The 18,884-nt window shown below is 45.7% G+C and overlaps 1 protein-coding gene across 1 annotated transcript in view; it reads right to left on the bottom strand.

The window, feature by feature from the left end:
• Positions 1–18,431, bottom strand: part of GFOD1 (glucose-fructose oxidoreductase domain containing 1) — a 74,814-nt gene extending 56,383 nt beyond the window's left edge. Inside the window, exon 1 of the mRNA XM_051611749.1 lies at positions 17,951–18,431. Within this exon, the coding sequence (XP_051467709.1) occupies positions 17,951–18,203 (253 nt within the window). The 5' untranslated portion in view covers positions 18,204–18,431. The remainder of the gene's footprint in view (positions 1–17,950) is intronic.
• Positions 18,432–18,884: the final 453 nt, after the last annotated feature.

The following is an 18,884-nucleotide window of genomic DNA, read 5'->3' as shown; positions in this document are numbered from 1 at the left end:
ATTCAGTTAAGCCTGATATACTAATTAATTGCATTTTTCCCCTTTGCAGATTGATTGTCTGCACCTAGAGGAAGGTACATATCTGCAAACTCTATTATCTTACAGACTTCATATGGAGTAACACTGCTGTACTGTACCTTTACTCCATTTGAAGATGAAGCATCACTGACATCCTCACAGCTCTGTTTCTGCTACTATAGTTTGGTTCAAACCATAACTTTTAATTCACAGAGCAGAAATACTGTGCGAGGAAAAAAAAGTAGAGAATTTCTGTCATGTGTTCTCACTCTGGAGACTGATAATAAACAAGACCTTCAAGAAGGACTTATTAGGACCTAAATATCCTTCTTCCTTTCCTCTCCTCCCTCTCCAGACAAAGCCCTGCTTCATTTGCCAGCGGATAAAATTGCCAAGCCTCTGTCCATCATATTTGAGAGGTCATGGCAGTCTGGTGAGGTTCCTGCTGATTGGAAAAAAGGGAACATAGCCCCTATTTTTCAAAAGGGGAAAAAGGAAAACCCAGGGAACTACAGGCCAGTCAGTCTCACCTCTGTGCCTGGCAAGGTCATGGAGCAGATCCTCCTGGAAAGTCTGCTAAGGCACATGGAAAATAAGGATGTGATTGGTGACAGCCAGCATGACTCCACTAAGGGCAAGCCATGCCTGACCAATCCGGTGGATGGTGGCAGAGGAACTGACCCTACCTGGATTCGTGCAAGGCATTTGACACTGTCCCACATCACATCCTGGTCTCCAAACTGACAAGGCATGGATTTGACAGATGAACCGCTCGGTGGATAAGAAATTGGCTGGATGGCTGCACCCAGAGAGTTGTGATCAGTGGCTCAATGTCCAAATGGAGGCAGTGTGTCCCTGAGGTGTCAGTGTGGTGACATGAGTGGTGTCCCTCAGGAGTCAGTATTGGGACCAGTGCTGTTTAACATCTTTGTTGGAGACATGGACAGTGGGACTGAGTGTATCCTCAGTAAGTTTGCTGATGACACCAAGCTGTGTGGTGTGGTTGACACCCAAGAAGGAAGGGATGACATCCAGAGGGACCTTGACAGGCTGGAGAGGTGGGCCAGTGCCAACCTCATGAAGTTCAACAAGGCCAAGTGCAAGGTCCTGAACCTGGGTCAGCACAACCCCAGGCACAAATACAGGCTGGCGGGAGAATGGCTGGAGAGCAGTCCTGAGGAGAAGCACTTGGGGGTGGTAGTTGATGAGAAGCTTGACATGAACCACCAGTGTGTGCTGGAGCCCAGAGAGCCAAACACATCCTGGGCTGCATCAAAAGAAGTGTGGCCAGCAGGGCCAGGGAGGTGATTCTGCCCCTCTGCTCTGCTCCAGTGAGACCCCCCTGGGTCTCTGGTGCCCTCAGCACAATGAAGATATAGACCTGTTGGAGAGAGTCCAGAGAAGGGCCACCAGATGATCAAAGGCCTGGAGCAGCTCTGCTATGAAGACAGGCTGAGAGAATTGGGGCTGTTCAGCCTGGAGAAGAGAAGGCTCCAGGGAGACATTATAGCTACCTTCCAGTACTTGAAGGGGCTACAGGAAAGCTGGGGAGGAACTTTTCATCAGAGAAGGTAGTGATAGGACAAGGAGTAATGGTTTTAAACTGAGAGGGGAGACTGATGTTAGATATTACAAAGAAATTCTTCACTATAAGAGTGGTGAGAAACTGGAATGGGTTGCCCAGGGAGGTTGTTGATGCCCCATCCCTGGAGGTTTTTAAGGCCGGGTTGGATGAGGTTTTGTGCAACCTGATCTAGTGGTAGGGCTCCCTGCTCATGGCAGGGGGGTTGGAACTTGATGATCTTTAAGGTCCCTTCCAACCTTAATGATTTTATGATTCTAATAATAAGGAATAATCTTAAGCCTTGCCTGACCCAGAAGAAACAACACTGAGAAGACAGTGCCACTCAGTTTGCTTTCTCTCTACCTGGGCCTGGCAGAGCCACACAAGCCTAGTTGCTGCAGCACAGCCGGCTGCCTTAAACACACACTCCCTCCTGCTCTGGCTCTCTCCCATCCCCACCCCTCCCGGCCTTTATTCAGCCAGTTTCCTCAGGCCAAACTTGTCAGCATCAGCATGCTTTTCCACTTTCTGTACTCATCTTTTTTTTTTTTTTGCCATTTCTATCAGGGGAGGTGTCTCATGCTCAGTGTCCCTCACAAGAGCAGTCCCTCCCTCCCCTCTTATCACTTCACTGAAACACATCCTCCTCTCCCAGGCAAGTGTTATCAGGTGCTTCTGAGCATCCGCTTTCAAAGACAAGAAATACCAAAGAACACTGCACCTTTTCAGCACAAGGCTTTGCACAAAGCTAGGCATGGCTTGCCAAAGTGCTGCTACAGTCAAGGAACCTGCAGCAAGTGTCTGGCTCCTGCAAAGGGGAACAGAGGCACGACTTAGGGGGTTTCCACCCCTTCGCCAGAACTCCAACCATCCAACAGCCCACGCTATCTACCATCCAGGAAGTCTCGGTCTTTAGCACGGCTTCCAAATTCAGCTAACAAACCAAACAAAAGCCACCAAATAAAAGAAAATCATCCACACAGAAAGCAATTTAATATTCTGCAATTTGCCTAAAGCTTGGTGCTGGGCAGACAGCAGCAACATGGCACATCTCTAGCCCACTGCACATTTCTGTCATCTCTTTATCCCACTCCCAGTATTTACAGCTTAACCATAAAAACTGCTTCAAGATGAAGCTGGCAACAAGGCATCAGCCATAAAGCAAACACTACACTGTAAACAAAAATAAGGTATTTGTTTAAAAACCTTGCTCTAGTCACTTTTTTCGATCTCACAGAAGTGCCGAGACAATGCAACCAAATGGATTTGGCTTTCCATTTCTTCTAAGGCTGTGTTCATCAGAAGACGAGTTTCTTTGGAAGATCTGGACAAAACAATAACTGCTAGACAGAAAGAAGCCTCAAAGAGATCGCTTTCTGCCAGTTGCAAATAAGAAGGCTTTCAAGTCTCTAGGTTTTAGGCACCTTGAAGTTAATTTAGGATATTATCACTGGGATAATGCCTGGCAGCACTGACAGATGCCTAATACTGATCAAACTCATGTGGAAGATCATTTGGAAGATATTGAACGACTAAAAATGTCAAAGCCAGTGAGTTCTTTAGGGCTGTGCATTTTTAGCACTTGACCTTGAAAGCAAATCTGCTCCAGTCTTCCCAGGTGCCTCCCACCAAGTAAAAGTCACCTCCACACCAATGGCTAAGTAACTGATTGCTCACAGCACACCTGCATCTACCCCACTTCTTTTCACCAACAGAGAGAGGGACGAGCTACCCAGGGGTCCTACCCTGCCCTGGTGGATAACCTCCTTCCTACACTTAACCCAAAACAACTGAGGCAGTCCACAGGGACAACAACATGCAGCATGCCTGAGGTGTGGACTGGCAAGACCCTACAGCACATCCACCTCCCTTCTCCTCCCCTAATCCATGCGACATCTCACTTTCTGGAAGAGACCTGCAGCCTAACACTGCCTCTAATCACTCACCACTCTTGATGTGCTTCAAGTCAATGGGCTATCATGGATACCCACAGCTATCAACAGCACAGAGTTTTCCCATCACCGTAAAACTTCTCATGGGAGAAGTGAAAAAGCACCACAGAAAAGCATTTCCACAGCTGTGCTAAGGATCTGTGAAACTGGGAAGCAGGGACATGTGGTGGACTCCTGTCCCCAGCTGCCTAAACTGTTCTTTGCCTGCTCCATCTCTGCATAATTTAATCCCCAGGAGGAATGAAAAATGACCGCATCCATATTTCCATGCCCGAGTGCACAGGGAGATACAGGTATGAACACTGATGATTAAATTGTTCTAGTAAATCTAGAGATAAATCTGAGATTACTCCACACAGGTCTTGTTTCTGGCGTGTCTGAAAAGCAAAAAGCCAGCTGAAAGTAGTTTAATCCTACCAAAATGAACATCTGATTATAAATAACTTGAGTTATGGCTCCATATTTTCAATGTCTTGAACCCTGTGAAGAAATTTACAGTTGCTTGAACATTCAAAAGAAGAATAAGAAACAACAAGAAGATTGACAACTCATGGCATTTTGGATTAATTATTCTCTAGTTCCTTTAAATAAAGCATGTAAAGCATATTGTTCCCCACATCATCCATGGTATTTTAATTAATTTCCTCACTACTGTCCACATCAATCCATCTCTGTCTTGTAATTACAGGTTCAGAGACTGGGACAGCACAGCTGTATTAAATCAGAACAGAGGCTCATGGTATGCAGTTCTCCAGTCACAGCTACAGAGGCTGTCTTCATCTGAAGTTAATTTTTTGAGTTGTCTTTCTCTGTGGCCATTTTTTTTTTTTTTTTTTTTTCAAGAAACTACACCCACTATCTGCTGCAAGCAAACTGAAGCAGCACAATTACCCACACTTTTAATTTCCCTAATATTAGTTTCAGGCCCTAACAAGCTTCTCAGCACTAGGCAAGCCTGGGATAAAACATTAGATAGACTGAAAAAGAAAGGAGAGACTGAAGAGGTAATCTTATTACTAAAGATAAGTATTCCATTAACAATAGTCAATTGCAAATTCATATTTTTTTATTTGCTGCCAGGTCTTGAAGAATATGATTATCATACTCTCAGTATCACCATTAACAGTCGTAGCAACTTCACGAACCTATTGCCGCAGCACAAGCCCATCCAAAGTTTGTCCTAAAGAACACAGAGACAAACAATATATACATATATTTGCAGTCATTGCAATCAAAAGAATATAATCCCATATCATCTGCTTGGTTCCTACACTCAGAGTCCCCAGCTTTAAGCACCACATAATCCACATGGATTTAGGCTAGTGTACTCAGGCCAGACAGACAGTTATAAAAGCGTGGAAACATCCATCACCCTTGCCCTGGTCCAGAGCTGCACCTGACACCCACAACAGGAAACTTTATTAGTGCAAGTACTGTCTGCTAGGAGGACTCTAGAAACACACAGTCCTCTCAGATACAGAGCCAAAGCCATGCCCTGTCAGCACCTTGGTAAAATATATATTCTTTAAGAGTAAAAAAAAAGTGTCTTATACTTCTGTGCTATTAAATTCACCTTACAGAAGAGACATCTCCCATGCTGTTAATTCTTTGATGTGCCCACTTCAGTGAAAGGAGATATAAATCCTCCCCAAAGTAAGCAAAAGCCTCAAAATAAACTCCTTGTTCCAAAGAGCTCACAAGGCCAGTTAACATTACATTTGTTGCATTCCATTTAAGACTCTTCAAGGGAACCTTTAATGATTTGCCAAAACCCGATTCAGCAGATAGAACATCACCCCACAATTTGCTTTTGAGCATCAAGCAAAGGAATTTTTTTCAAATACTCTGCCAATTTACCAGCTTGGTGACATGCACTAAAATGCAGACGTAGCTGAGAGAGCACACGACAAGCTCCAGCGGCTACCAGCACCCACCAACACCCTATCTGCTTTCACTCAGTGCTCTCAGATAATTCTGCCCCACACAAGAGGCCCTAGGCAAGCACTCTACAGGGCTGAAAAAATGCCCAGACCTGAAATCAAGTACCTTTTTACATCTGAGCACCTCCTAACAGCAGCTGCAAATCTGAACTTGCTCACATTGGCTTAAGGTGATGTTCAAGGTTGTCTTTGCAACCATCATTACATACGTGTGCTATTGTCTGTCTTCCAAAAAGGCGGCTGCTCCTGTCATTGCAGAAAGGCCTGCCCATTTGTGAAAGAAAGGGGTTTCCCACTGTGCAGAGGGCAGAACATATACTTCATTAAAAACAAATACACAAGTCTCCCAAGCTGATGAGCCATCACTGCTCTTAGCAATCTGGCTTAATAAGATATTTTTTTTTTGCATCTGTTAAATAAAGCTCCATCACTGGTAAGATGATTACTGGCATTAATTACCCACAAAATATTTGGTGCCAGATACAAGCTTCAGACTCTACACAGCCATGGATCACTCAATCCCATTAATCTTTCCTGGAGAAGGGAGTCCCTCCAACACTTCTTGCAATTCCTTTACAAACTGTCCTGCATGCATTAAAAGGGACACCAACTAGAGGAGCGTAGAGCTTATTTTCAACTGGGAGTTGTGTTTGCCTGCACTGTCCCCACACTCTTCTCACCGTGGTTCCAGACCACCTGCACAGCTACCCAGGGAAAAGCCCCAGACAGTGACAGAGATCAGTTCTCTTCCAGCAGTTCACACACTTTTTTCATTATCACCATCCACTCTAACAGCATTCAGCCACAGCAGGTGCCACAGTAAAAGAGAAGAGCAGACATCAGAGAACCAAGCTCCTGTCCCTGTCACCAGTGTCCTGCACAAGCTTTATCAAGTCTCTTAACTGCTCTCTCTTCCCCATTCCATAGTCTTGGAAATCCGGAAAAATGAAAACAGCTTCAGGAAGGCAGATGAGTGCAGTCTAGTTAAGATACACAATCTACATTACAGAAAATGAAAGCTCAGGACAGAAATCCTCAAGCTTATTCTCATCATGCCACTGTTGCTCGGAGCAGATAAGGAATCTCAAACACACCCCTAAGTGTAATAGAATAATTTTGTCCCCACCTGACACTTCAGAGGTCAGGTGTCTCTGCACACAGATGGCAGCAGTTATGGTCTCAGCAGCTGCCAAAACATCAGTGCACATCAGGCCTTGTGAAGGATCACTTTCACCTATGTGAACAAATCTGCAATTTCAAACAACCACCACAGCACCAACACAATTAAATTTATATGAAGAGCTGTGAGACAGCACTATAATAAGAGGCATAAATAAGTCTGCTAGCTAGCATCAAATCTCACAAGCAAATAGATCAGCATGTATGAAATAGAAGTGAGGTGGCTGTGAACATAGACTTCCCTCATTTTAGGCATACAATGCATCAAAGTATTTTTTCCTAATGGTTAGATGGTGAGGTCCAGTAAAAATTATAGCCAGAAATACATTTCAGGCCCATGGTTCTTTCAGGCTATGCCAATAGTCAATAGTCACTGACCATGTCCAAATGTACTTGGGCTAGCTTAGCAAAGACATCACCCCTGCATCTCATGACACCGGTTTTTAAACAATTCTTCAGCAACATTAATAATGAGTCCTGCCTTTTAACCAAGGATACAGAATTCAGGACACCTTCTCATGTATTTGGATGAGGCTGTTATCTTATTTCCACAAGCCAGTCTCAGGGCATGCTCTGCCCAAAACATGAGTCTTTGTCAGAGCATCTCATACTGTTTAACCACGAAATATCTTTCACAACACTGAATTGTCAAGTTCTGCCAAAGCAAGCAGCAAGTCACAAGAGTTCTGCAAGCTACATCTCACTCATTTTAGCCGTAGTCTTTCCTAGGCTATGGCTAATGTTTCTAAGCACCTCTGCTCCAAATATTTTCCATTTTATTTTTCATTCCTGCAGACAGGCTGCTGTAACACATTATAGAAGCACAACTGTACTGAGATGTAGAATTGCAAAGATATAGTTGTATCTTAGGATTTTTTTAATGAACTTGTACAGAAGCAGTTTGCAAGAAAATTCCTACTTACATGAATTATTGCATCTGACAAATATTCCCTGTAAGGAACTAGGGATTTGGCCTTCAAGGAGACTACTGAAGTAAGCAAAGGTTTGCAGAACTGTGTCCCAGGACTCCCACCAATCATTTCCTAAATTGACTGAGATGTCTTTGCCAGGAGGACACAGACATGCAAGGACAGGATCCTTTCCCTACAGTGCAGTTAGTTTTTCTTTCAGGCCACAATGCGTCCTCAGTAACATCTTTATAGATTTCAACTATTTCCTTTGATCCAGTAGAGCTTTACTTGCATTTACAGTGGAGCAAGTGAGATCAGAATCTGAGCTTTTCCATTCATATTTCAGGCACGTTTCTGGAATTTATTTTAACATGCATGAGCTTGGCTGCAACTGTTTCAGGTGTTCTCCAAACTATTCTCTCCCCTTTCCTAGCCCCACACAGAACAGTAATAGTTGCATTGTCTTTTATGGGCTGAGGAAGTGAAGGAAGGGGAGGAACTTCCAGGAATTTTTAATTAATATATTTTTCACCATAATGTTGTTGGGTTTTAATTTCTATACATATTAATAATGCATATGTATAGACACCAAGAGAAGGAATTCTGAGTGCCCAGTCTAACCTTCGTTTTCACATTTTTAAGCAAAATCATTCCAGCACAGCAGGGGTAACTACTACTTTATCGTTCTCTCTCCTTGCTTGACTCTACTTGGATTTTGAAAAGCTCTCTATATTAAGGCTTCTGATTAGCCATGTGAAGCCCAGTACCCTAGAGACAGTATTTAATTCAACCATGACCTCCCTTTTGGGCATTTCCTGGCAAAAAATGGCCAGATGGAATAGCTGAAGACTGCCAAACATTCACTGCAAGGAAGTGCCAGAAGAAGGGTCTTTATTGCTGATAAAAACCATGGAAACATCAGAACGCAAAACAAAGTTGCTACCTTTTTTTCACCACCATCTGCTTCACTAAAGCTGTGAGCACTGCTTCAATGGAATTGAAGGCGTCAGTTTTCACCCTGAGGTTAAACTCTAGCACAGTGGCAAATGATGAAAATAATTTTACTCCCTGTGTTAAATCGTTAGGTTTATTGTCATATGACTACCAACTAAGCTACTCACACCATGTTCTCATTTTCTGTGCTCTTCACTATGCTCATACTTAGGAGTTAGGTTTCATAAATAACAATTTCCATCATTAGCCCTGGCTGGGCTAAAATGAAGGATGCTATTATCTCTTTCCAAAAGAGAAGAGAGGATAAACTCATTACTGACAATTCCCCAAAACTCCTGCTACCCTGTGGGTCAGACCTGAGTATTAATAAAATCTGGTATTTACACTATCCCGGATGCCAGTTTCACCATCTGGAAGTGCAGCTATAAGAAGCATCCATGGTACTCAAGGATAATAATGCTTATACTTGCCAGGTGCATGAACTTTGTCCAACATTGGTGTTCAGTGCCAGCTGTGTGGTGCAGCAAGGCCCAGCCTCCTCTGCTCTTTACCACCACATTTTAGCATAGCCAGCTCCTGAAGAAGCACAGAAAAACTCTTTAGACCTCTTTGGGACTTTTGTTCAAAGGCTTATAAATTCACAGTGACCCAGAAGTCAAACAGGATTCCTCCACAATAAGCCACCTAAATTAATATACATCAACGACCTTCAAACAGAATGCAGCTGTACAAATATATCTGGATCTGGGCTACATTAGTGACATGGACACATTTATACCAGCTAAATGCTCTAAATATACATGCAACTGACAATTATATCTGCAAAGGAGAGAGAATAACCTCTACCAAATACAGACACTACTACACAACTCTGTTAAAACAGTTGGGGTTGTTCAGCCTGGAGAAGGCTCAGGGATGACCTTATAGCAGCCTTCCAGTACTTGAAGAGGCTACAGGAAAGCTGGGGAGGGGCATTCTACTAGGGCATAGAGGAAAAAGGGTAATGGATTTCAACTGGAAGAAGGCAGATTTAGGTTAGACATCAGGAGGTTCTTCAGTGTGAGGGTGGTGAGACACTGCCACAGGTTGCCCAGGGAGGTTGTGGATACCTCATCCTTGAAAGTGTTCAAGGCCAGGTTGGGTGGGGCTTGGAGCAACCTGGTCTAGTGGGAAGTGTCACTGACCATGGCAGAGAGTTGGCACTAAATGATCTTTAGGGCCCCCTCTACCCCAAGCCATTCTATGATTCTAGGCCAGCAGAACAGCGTTCACGCCAGGACTCACACCAGCTGTACTTCTAATGGCCATGCAGCAATTATTACATTAAAGAAATCATACCCCTTGCAGTCATAATTACACTGGTACAAAATCTACGTGCTATCAGTGTAGGGAACCTACACAAGGGATTGTCCCTGTTTAATTTCATGGCCATTTAAACCAACTCATTTAAAATCATGACTTAAGACCTGAAATATTTTTTGTTTTACCTGCATGCATGTTGACCATGTAAATCAAGTCCCTGACTTTGTCAGCTCACTCTTGTGAGCTAAGAGTTTATTATAGAAGTAATAAACAAAAAACAGTAGGGCATATGCTTCCACTTTGGCGGTTTGAGGAAACCAGAACAATTCCTAGCAACTCCGGATAACACTGTGGCAAACTGATATTAACAATGAAGGGTGTTGTTGCATTGCAGTAGCCTGTGAAAAACACCAGCCTTGGACGTCTAGAAATTTAACTTCATTTTCATTCTAGGTGCTTTGCTACCACTGTTGCTAAATGAGCAAGATCTACTACACATACAAAGAAAAGGACAGTAAGTTGTAGTATGCTTCAAGCCGATTTACCGAGTTCTCAAACAAAAGCAGACAGGACAACACATGTAGCATCTTGCAGAGTTTTTACCTAGCCTCTGTCAAGAGCTGTGCTTGACTACCCGTGTCTAGAGTCATACAGCAAACCTCTGTCATGTAATGTCAATCTTGGGCATGAGAGGGCTCTAAGAAAAAAAAAAAAAAAAAAAAAGAGAGAGAAAAGAAGCAATAGTGGGAAGCCTGAACATCTGGTGATTTTCTTTGCCTAACATATTTTCCTTTCTCCACTATTACCAATACATTCTTCTTTAATTCACCTATTATTTAATGTTCTTCCAAAACCTGGAACAACAGAAGCAGGACACAAGTCCTTCATCTGCAGAGCTGCAACTCTAAGTCTATTGTCCTTTACTTACACCACTGAGCACTCAGCAGCAGAAATCCCAACATACAGCAACATGACAAATTCCAGGAGGGAAGGTCTGTTGAAGAGGGATCAGACAGCTCCATACCACAGCAGGTCTTACAGTGGCAACTGCCTGTCAGAATGAAGGCACAAAGCCATGCACAAAAAAAAAAAAGAACAACAACAACAATACAACTGTTTTCTACTGTTTTTCATGTTATAGGGCCTTATAAGTTAGCAATTCAATGATTTATTCAGAAGTTAAATAATTAGAATATTTAGCCTGGGCACAGCTCTAAGAGTATAAACATAGCTTTTATAACAACCTTTGCTCATCTTCTCATAGAAGAAACGTATGCAACACATTTTCTGTTTGTGTAACAGCATCCATGGCACAGTTGGGGCATTTTCACAAGAAAAAAAAAGTTGCACAAGATGCTATCTACATGATATCCACTCTACCAACTGTGCCAATAAGAGAAATAAAAAGGTGATCCTCACTAGCATAGCCACAAGGCTAGACATGCAGGCCTACACCTTCCTTTGGCAGCAAAGCAGGAATGCCTGCTTTGTTCATGGGAGATGATTTTACTGTTTCCAGCCCTTTTCTAGTTAACAACACATTACTCATATCTTTGTCAGCCACATCAGAAGCCACGCCTAAGAGAGCTACTTTACCTCTTTCAGCCAATTTCAAGACCAAATCAAGATATTATGGTACTGCTAATGCCACTGCGTTCTGTTAACGCTGACAAGGACGCCCTGAAAGGATCTGCAATGGAAACGGCACTAGTGTGCGCTCACCTTTGAACAGCAGAGTTCTTCCAGTACCTCAGAGAGCAGGAAAAATAGATGTATTTGCCACCATTGCCAACACCAATGTGAGACCAGAAGAACAGTGTTTGAAGCACAGTGAAACACAGAGAGGCCTTAAGGACTTGCCTATATAAACATTAAAAACAGAAGACCCCTCTGACTCAAATATTTAAGAGAGTGTCAGATGACTCATCAAAATATCACCATGCTGACTAAAGGCTCTGCCTAACAAAGCATGACAGATCAAACAGAGGAAGACGCCAGCATCGCCTTCGCTTCCTTCACTGCTCTGGTGCAGGTCTGAGCCCCAGCAGCCAAGAAGCTGGAAAGAAGGTGCCCATGCTCAGGCATCCCACTTTGCTGTTTAAATCACAGTGAGAAGTAGGGCAGCAGATGGCTTGGGCATGCATCTGTTTCAGCCAACTCACCTACACGGCACAGCAACCACCACCACAGAAGCGGAAAGCTGAAGGACCCTGACTTTCTAAACTGGGAGCACTACTGCTTTCCCCATCTCTACAGCCTCCTATTGAATGCGCTCAAGACTAGACCCACAGCAGTCCTCAAGAGGTTCATCCCATTCTGCTTCACTTGCCCACGCTGGCCCAAGACAGCAAAAGAGCAACTTGTCTTTGCAGCCTTCTGGGCTTCCTGAAGCCAGGCACTCCCTTTTAAAACAGTAGAGAGGAAACTGCAGCAATACAAACTGAGCTAACTGGATACAGGATTGTAGTGGTGGTCTTCATGCCTAACACCGTTCAGCACAACCACCTCAATTGCAACTGGCTGTTCCTTAGTCTAGGCAAATCAGGGTGCATCACCACAGCATGCGCTGAGCGCCCAGTATCCCAAGTCTGGTCCATATGGGGCTTCTAACCTAACCTGCCCTAGCACTGCAACAACAGAACTGGTGGTTACTTTCAGACAGAGTAAGACCACAGGGAAAAATGAAGAAAAGTCTTTGATTTGAAAGCCAGAAAGGAAACAAGGATTTTGTTTTAGGATTTTTTTTTAATTTGTTTTTTTAACCAGGACCTGAACAGTGCCCTTTACCTTAGCTGTCTCAAAGGCCAAATCCCACAGTACCTCTGTAGGAGTCTTACAGGAACAACACTGGAATTAAAGATCTGCAGTACTGAAAAGGTCAAAAGAAGAGCTAGGTGTTATTTTCTGTGGTATATCATCATCACTCAAGTACAAGGAAGACTTGCAGCCAATTGCCGGAAGTCTCCTTGGACTGACATTCAAATATTTGCAAAAAACGGCATCATAGCCTTTGCTAGCTCTGCTGATTAAAGATAGAGAGCACTTCATTTGACTTTTTCTTTTGCAATAAGATGACCATAATTCACATTTAATATGCTGCAAAGTCATTTGCCTTCCAAGTACAAGAGCATGTTCTGCTGAAAGTCACTGCTGTTAGGTCAAATTTAACTCAATATTGCAGGACAGAAATTACACTGCTATTAATAATAAATAATCATGATGTTTTCCCTTAATAGAGCATCTTATCCCAAAGGATCCTAACCACTTTACAAACTCTGGATCAAGGTCTATCAACTGCTACAAACCTGTAACCTCTGCCCAATTTTCATAGGTGCAGAGGAATGTAAAAATTAATTAGAGATTGCATCAGATCTGTGAATTACTTCACTGCAGCTGATGTTCCTCCCACTTCAGGGGTAGATCAAGTGATAACATTGCCAGCATTTTATCAAGGAGTTCTCACAAACATATTCCAGACAGCAGGTTGGTACTGTATGCCTGCATGATACCAGTGCTTCCTGGGAAGGCGTGGGAAGGTAAGGATTTGAGCAGTACTATTTATGTGCTCTAAATAAAGATGCTCCTTCATTACCACAATCAAGTAAAGAAGCAGCACCGGTCAGTCAACAAATTTAAGTGATCCTTAAAAGGAATAATCTCTGGAGGGCTGGGGAAGTCTTTCTCTGTACAATCCCCAGGCAGAACAGACTCCTACCACATGCTACTACAATATAAACATTTTAAGCAGCAATACTATGTAGAGATGGTTACAAACATGTCCAGTGAATATTCAGCACACAGCTCAGTGTTCCTGACCTTAACTTAAGATGACAGAGTAAGTAAAAACTTCATTCCACTGTAAGTAGAATGAAGGGCAACACCTCCATAACATGCTTTAAAAACATCTGGTACTTGATTTTTCCCAAAACCAAAACATTCACTCCCCATAAACACTTATGCGAACCTCAGAAAGAAGTTCTCTTTAGCCAAGTTGTCTTGACTCAAGCACCAACAGGACCAAAACTCCAACGTCTGTACCTTCCCTTTCAACTTCCAGATGAAACGTCATCAAGAATCTCTCAGCACCACCTGCAGTACATCACTTCCCCTGATGTGGCAGCTACTCAGTCACACAGCAACTGCGAAGAAGGGAAAAGGACTATACTGTGACCAGTCAGGCACTGACAACTTTGAACTAGGTGGAGGGTCATACTATATTGTCTGTACCAGCAACTTTTCTGATGCTGAGCACAAACAGGCACTCTGGTGATATGTTTTGTCTCTATATGCAAACATGTCTCCCATGCCTGATCAGGCCTGTATTCCTGATGCATGTGGGCAGGAAAAAAGCAGACCACTTCCAGCAAACACACTAAACTTTTCAGCTTAGAAAGGAAATGCCCTTATTCAACACTAGGACAGTTTTCTGTGCTTCCCCAAACATTCAACCACTGATCCTTCTTGACCACCAAGCAGCAAGTCATTCATGACATTTGTTTTGCATTATGCAAGCACTCAGCAGCCACAACTACAGGGAACAAGTACAAACAGCAATAAACAGAAGAGCTCCTAGGCGAGCAGGATAGATCAGAGGCAGGAAAGCAAAAGGGTCCATCAGCCCCATTCTGTAGAAGCAAAATGGGAATCTGATTCCTTTCAAACAGGAGTGACAGAGGCCATCAGTGCATTTCACATAAAACACCACTGGTTTTATTTGTGCTTACAGTTATCATCCAAAACAGCCTACTTTCCAGTTCTCCCTTCTACTCAGTCTGTTCCAGAGACTTGCCAATGCTGGTCTAGCTTGTAAGAAAGCTGCCATACAGAGTAAGATCCAGCTCAAGATCCTGTTTCTAACAGAGATGAGCAGCAGCAGCTTAGAGGAAAAATTAGTAAGGCAAGTTTGAAGCTCTTTCCCCCCATTTTCTCGCCCTCTGCCTCCCCTCCCCCCAGCTTCTAGACAGCCACAGTTTGGGGACTTCCTCAGCTGGGGCGTGTATTCACACATCCATTTTTTAATAGCAGGTGATGGGTCACCATGCCAAAAATATGTTCTCTCTACAGGTCAGATGTACCAGTGAAAACACAGCAACTGGGTTTTTCCCATTGCAGGGTCTGAGTTAAACACAGCTGCAGAGACACTTGTTTCACTCCACCATCATCTTCAGAGTTCACATCAGAAATTAATCAGCATGGGTCCGAATGCTTTGCAAATTCAGAGGGTACACACAGCTCTAGATGGGTGACAGAAACATCACCAACAGCTTCCTCAAGCTCTTACTTTTTAATAATGAAACCTTCCCAAATGAAAATACAGCCTTGGGCAACAAGCCATTTTAAAATAAAACACAGGGACAAAATAAAATATGGTCCCTGTCTCTTTCCAGGCCAGTTATGCCTCCCTTCTTATGCAAGCCAGACACAGGTGTATTAACAAACAACCCATGTTGTTCTCAACCTTTTCTGCTGCAGTGCAGGGTATCATGTTTAGTCCTCGTGGAGTTTCCATCTAAGAGTAAAACCTCTGCTATCCCTGTCTGTGTCCCATCAGTAGCTCCTGCATGTTTCTTGTGTGACATCTTGAGAAGAAAAAAAAAAAAAACCTAAAAAAATCGAGCTGAAAAAAGACCCACAACATTTACTTATCACAGAAAGGAATGTTTTTCCAGCTTCTGTTTTCCTCACTCTATACAACATTGCCCCTGCTTACTAGAGGCTTTTGAAAGCCCGACTTGTTGAATGCAATTGCACTCCTCCCCTCAAAACAGAAAATCCAATGATTAAAGCAAAATAATCACTCCCTGGCACAGCAATTTCCAAGCCATGAAGCACAAGCAGGACCAGGAGAAGGAACTGCAAGGTATTCCTCTCAGCAGTTTGGGACTTGCTGCTCTAGCCCCATGTTTGCACCTGTATGAACATGCAAGAACTTTCATTGTTACAGATCCAATGCTGGAATTTAAAAACAAAACGAACCTAAAAACAAACAAAGAAACCCAAACAAAAAAAATTAACAGTAAAAGCTTAACTCTGAAATAACCAAGGAAAGAGGTATTTATAGTCCAAGAGGTATTTCTACAAATAATAATCCTTTAAGTACTACACTAAAAAAAATACATTATACCATGCTGCATATTATGAACTTGCAACATGCTTAATCCCTATTCAGTGACCATCCTGTGAGGTTTCGCACACATTTTACCACTACTGCAACATGCACGTAACTAACACTGGGGAATGGGAGGAAACTAAACTACCTAGAAGTGACAGAACTGAAAGGGAACTAAGAATGGTACAGTACCACACCAGGAGAAAACACCTCTTTTTTTCTTCTAGTCTATTGCCAGCAGATTGCATCAGCAAGTTACCAGTAACATCTCAGCTGCATCAATTGTCAGCATCATTCATAAATACAGCACATTTTCAGGAACAGATTTTGGTGTGTTTTTTTTTCTTCTTCTTTGGCTGCAAATGTTCAGAGAGGGCCAAAACATAATATCACTTTAAGCCCTCCGGAAAAATCGAACCAATTGTGTTTCTTTGTTTGTTCAGAAGAAATGTTGCTCTTGCACCAGATGCCTCATTGTCTGCTTGAAGCCTCACAGGACTCTACCTCCAGGAGCACAGACAAGCTGGGACACTTCCAAGAGCAACACCTGCAGGAAAGAGTGTCACAGGAAAACTGACACAATTGTCGCCAAATTCATGTGTGTCAGATGTGAAACCTTCCTACCCTGACACTGCCTTTTATTTATGTTTTGTGGGATATGCATTTCTGCACTACAAATCTATTTGCACATCATTCCTGCAGGGAACTCAGGCTTCTGGTGCAAGCGTTGTTTCTTGAGGAAAAAGTCAGAAGTGTATTATAAAAGACAAGCAAGTTCTCTGACTCAAATACAAGCTTTTCCAAGTACAGGAACATTTCCAAGAAAGGAACACTAAGCAGGGTTTCCAGACAAATGCCTACACTATACCTAAGGTTTTTCAGGTACTGCCTGAATTCCCTTAATTGCTTAATTCTATAGGTTGAAAACACTGGCTGGCTGCGATATTAGCAGCGTTGTAATGGTAAGTGATTCTAACGAGTATGCCAGCAGCAGTGTAACACTACGACACGCCACACACATTCACGAGGCTGAAAGCGATAGGGATCAGCCTACACAGCTGCAGCCCCAGGACCAAACCAGCCACCCGGACTTGTTCCCCTCGGCGCGCTCTGCAACAACGATGACTCACAGCGTCTCCCCCTCGCTGCTACCTTCTCCCATCTACCCTCGCAGGGAGAAATTAAAGAGTTCCTTACTCCGGAGGGTACTCCCACTAAAATCCCTCAGAGTGTTTAAGGACCGGAGATGACCAAGGTGCAAACGCAGAGCCCAGACTTAGCTCGCCCGAGAGAAAGCAAGATGTGGCCCATTTTCTGCACGCTTGCAACCAGAGAAGCTTACAACAGCGCATACCTACTTTCTCAGTCCCTCCTTCCCTTTGTACGTGATCTCCACCAAGCCCCGAGTGTGAAAACGTTTCCTCTGCTGCCACCGCTTCCTGCCGCCCTCTCTGCCCTGCAGCGGGGGACCCGAGGCAGAACCGGCACCCCCCGAGCCCCGGGGGTGCCCCCCAAGACGGAAGCCATGCTCAGCTGCCCGCTCCCCTGCCAGGCGTCTACGGAAACCGCCGGCCAAACACAAGCAGCACGATTCATCTTCTCTCCTTCTTACCCCGGCGACTCTCCCCTTTTTACCCGGACACGGATGACACCTGTCCCCTCGGCCGGCTGTCAGGCCCGGCCCTGCCCAGGCTTCCCCGAGCATCCCTGCGGGGCGGGTGCTTGCTTCCAGGGACCACGCCGGGCAGGAGCGATGAGGGATGCGGGCTATCCCAGCAGGCTGCCGCATCGCCATCGCCCCGGCCTGCTCCCGCGGGGCGTGCGGGGCACCCGCAGCTCGCCCCAGCCCCTCTCCCAAGGAAGGGGGTGGGAGGGAGGGAAGAAAATAAAAAAAAAGGAGAAAAAAAAAAAAAAAAAAAAAGCAAAGCAGAGGGAAAACTCGGCGCCGAGGTGGGCTTTCATCTCGTTCAGCCCGAGGCGAGCGCCAAGCCCGAGCCCGCAGCGGGGCCGCCCGGACTCACCCAGGGTCTTGACGGCGACCTGCCGGGTGAGCGGCGGCGGCAAGTTGACGCAGACCAAGTCGACGTCCTGGTGCAGCAGCACCTCGTCGATGCGGCTGGTGTAGAAGGGGACGCTCATCTCCTTGGCCAGCTCCTCCGCCTCCTCGGGCGTGCGGCCCCACAGCGCCTTGACGGCGAAGCCCTCCGCCTGCAGCAGCGGCACGATCACCCGCGCCGTCAGGCCGGTGCCGAACACCCCCACCCCGGGCAGCATGGCGGCGGCCGGGCGGCACGGCCGGGCGGCTCCCGCCCTTCCTCAGCGCCGGCCGGGGCGGGGGGAAGCGGCGGCCGGGCGGAGGGCAGAGGGAGGCAGCTCCAGCTGGCGGCTGCTGCTGCTGCCGCCGCCGCCGGGACCGGGACCAGCCGCCCCCCGCCTCAGCAGCGCCGCGGCCGCCGGCTGCCCCGCCATGCCCGCACCATCACACACGCCTCCGCCGAGGCGCTGCCCTCCCTCTACCGGCCGCGGGGCGGGCAGGGATTAACCCCCCCCTGCCCTGCCCTGCCCTCCCCCGGCGGCGGCGGCCAACAAGTGCGGGGAGCGGCGGCAGCACGGGGCTCAACGCCGCTCCTCTGCCATCTTCCTCCTCGGCGCCCGCTCGCCGCGGGGAAGGTGGGGCCTCCCTGTCACCTCCCGGGTTGTTCCTGCGCTGCCCGCACCGCCCCCGCCGCACCATTGGCCACCGCCTGCTCCGGACCCGCCCCGGACCCGCCCCGCACCCGCCCCGGCACCGGCACCGGCACCGGCCCCGGCGCGCTGCGGGGTTCCCCTGGGAAGCAGCCTCCCCGCCAGCGCCCGCAGCGCGTATCCCGGGAAGCGGCCTCCGGGGCCGCCCTTGCTCCGCAGGTGCGGTTCGAGGGCCCGCGGGGCTTCCCGCCCGCCCGCCTGGCAGATCGT

Source organism: Apus apus, chromosome 2 (assembly GCF_020740795.1).
Source record: "Apus apus isolate bApuApu2 chromosome 2, bApuApu2.pri.cur, whole genome shotgun sequence".
Taxonomy (NCBI): domain Eukaryota; kingdom Metazoa; phylum Chordata; class Aves; order Apodiformes; family Apodidae; genus Apus; species Apus apus.
Note: the sequence above shows the minus strand (reverse complement) of the source record. Positions and strands in the feature narration are given on the sequence as shown.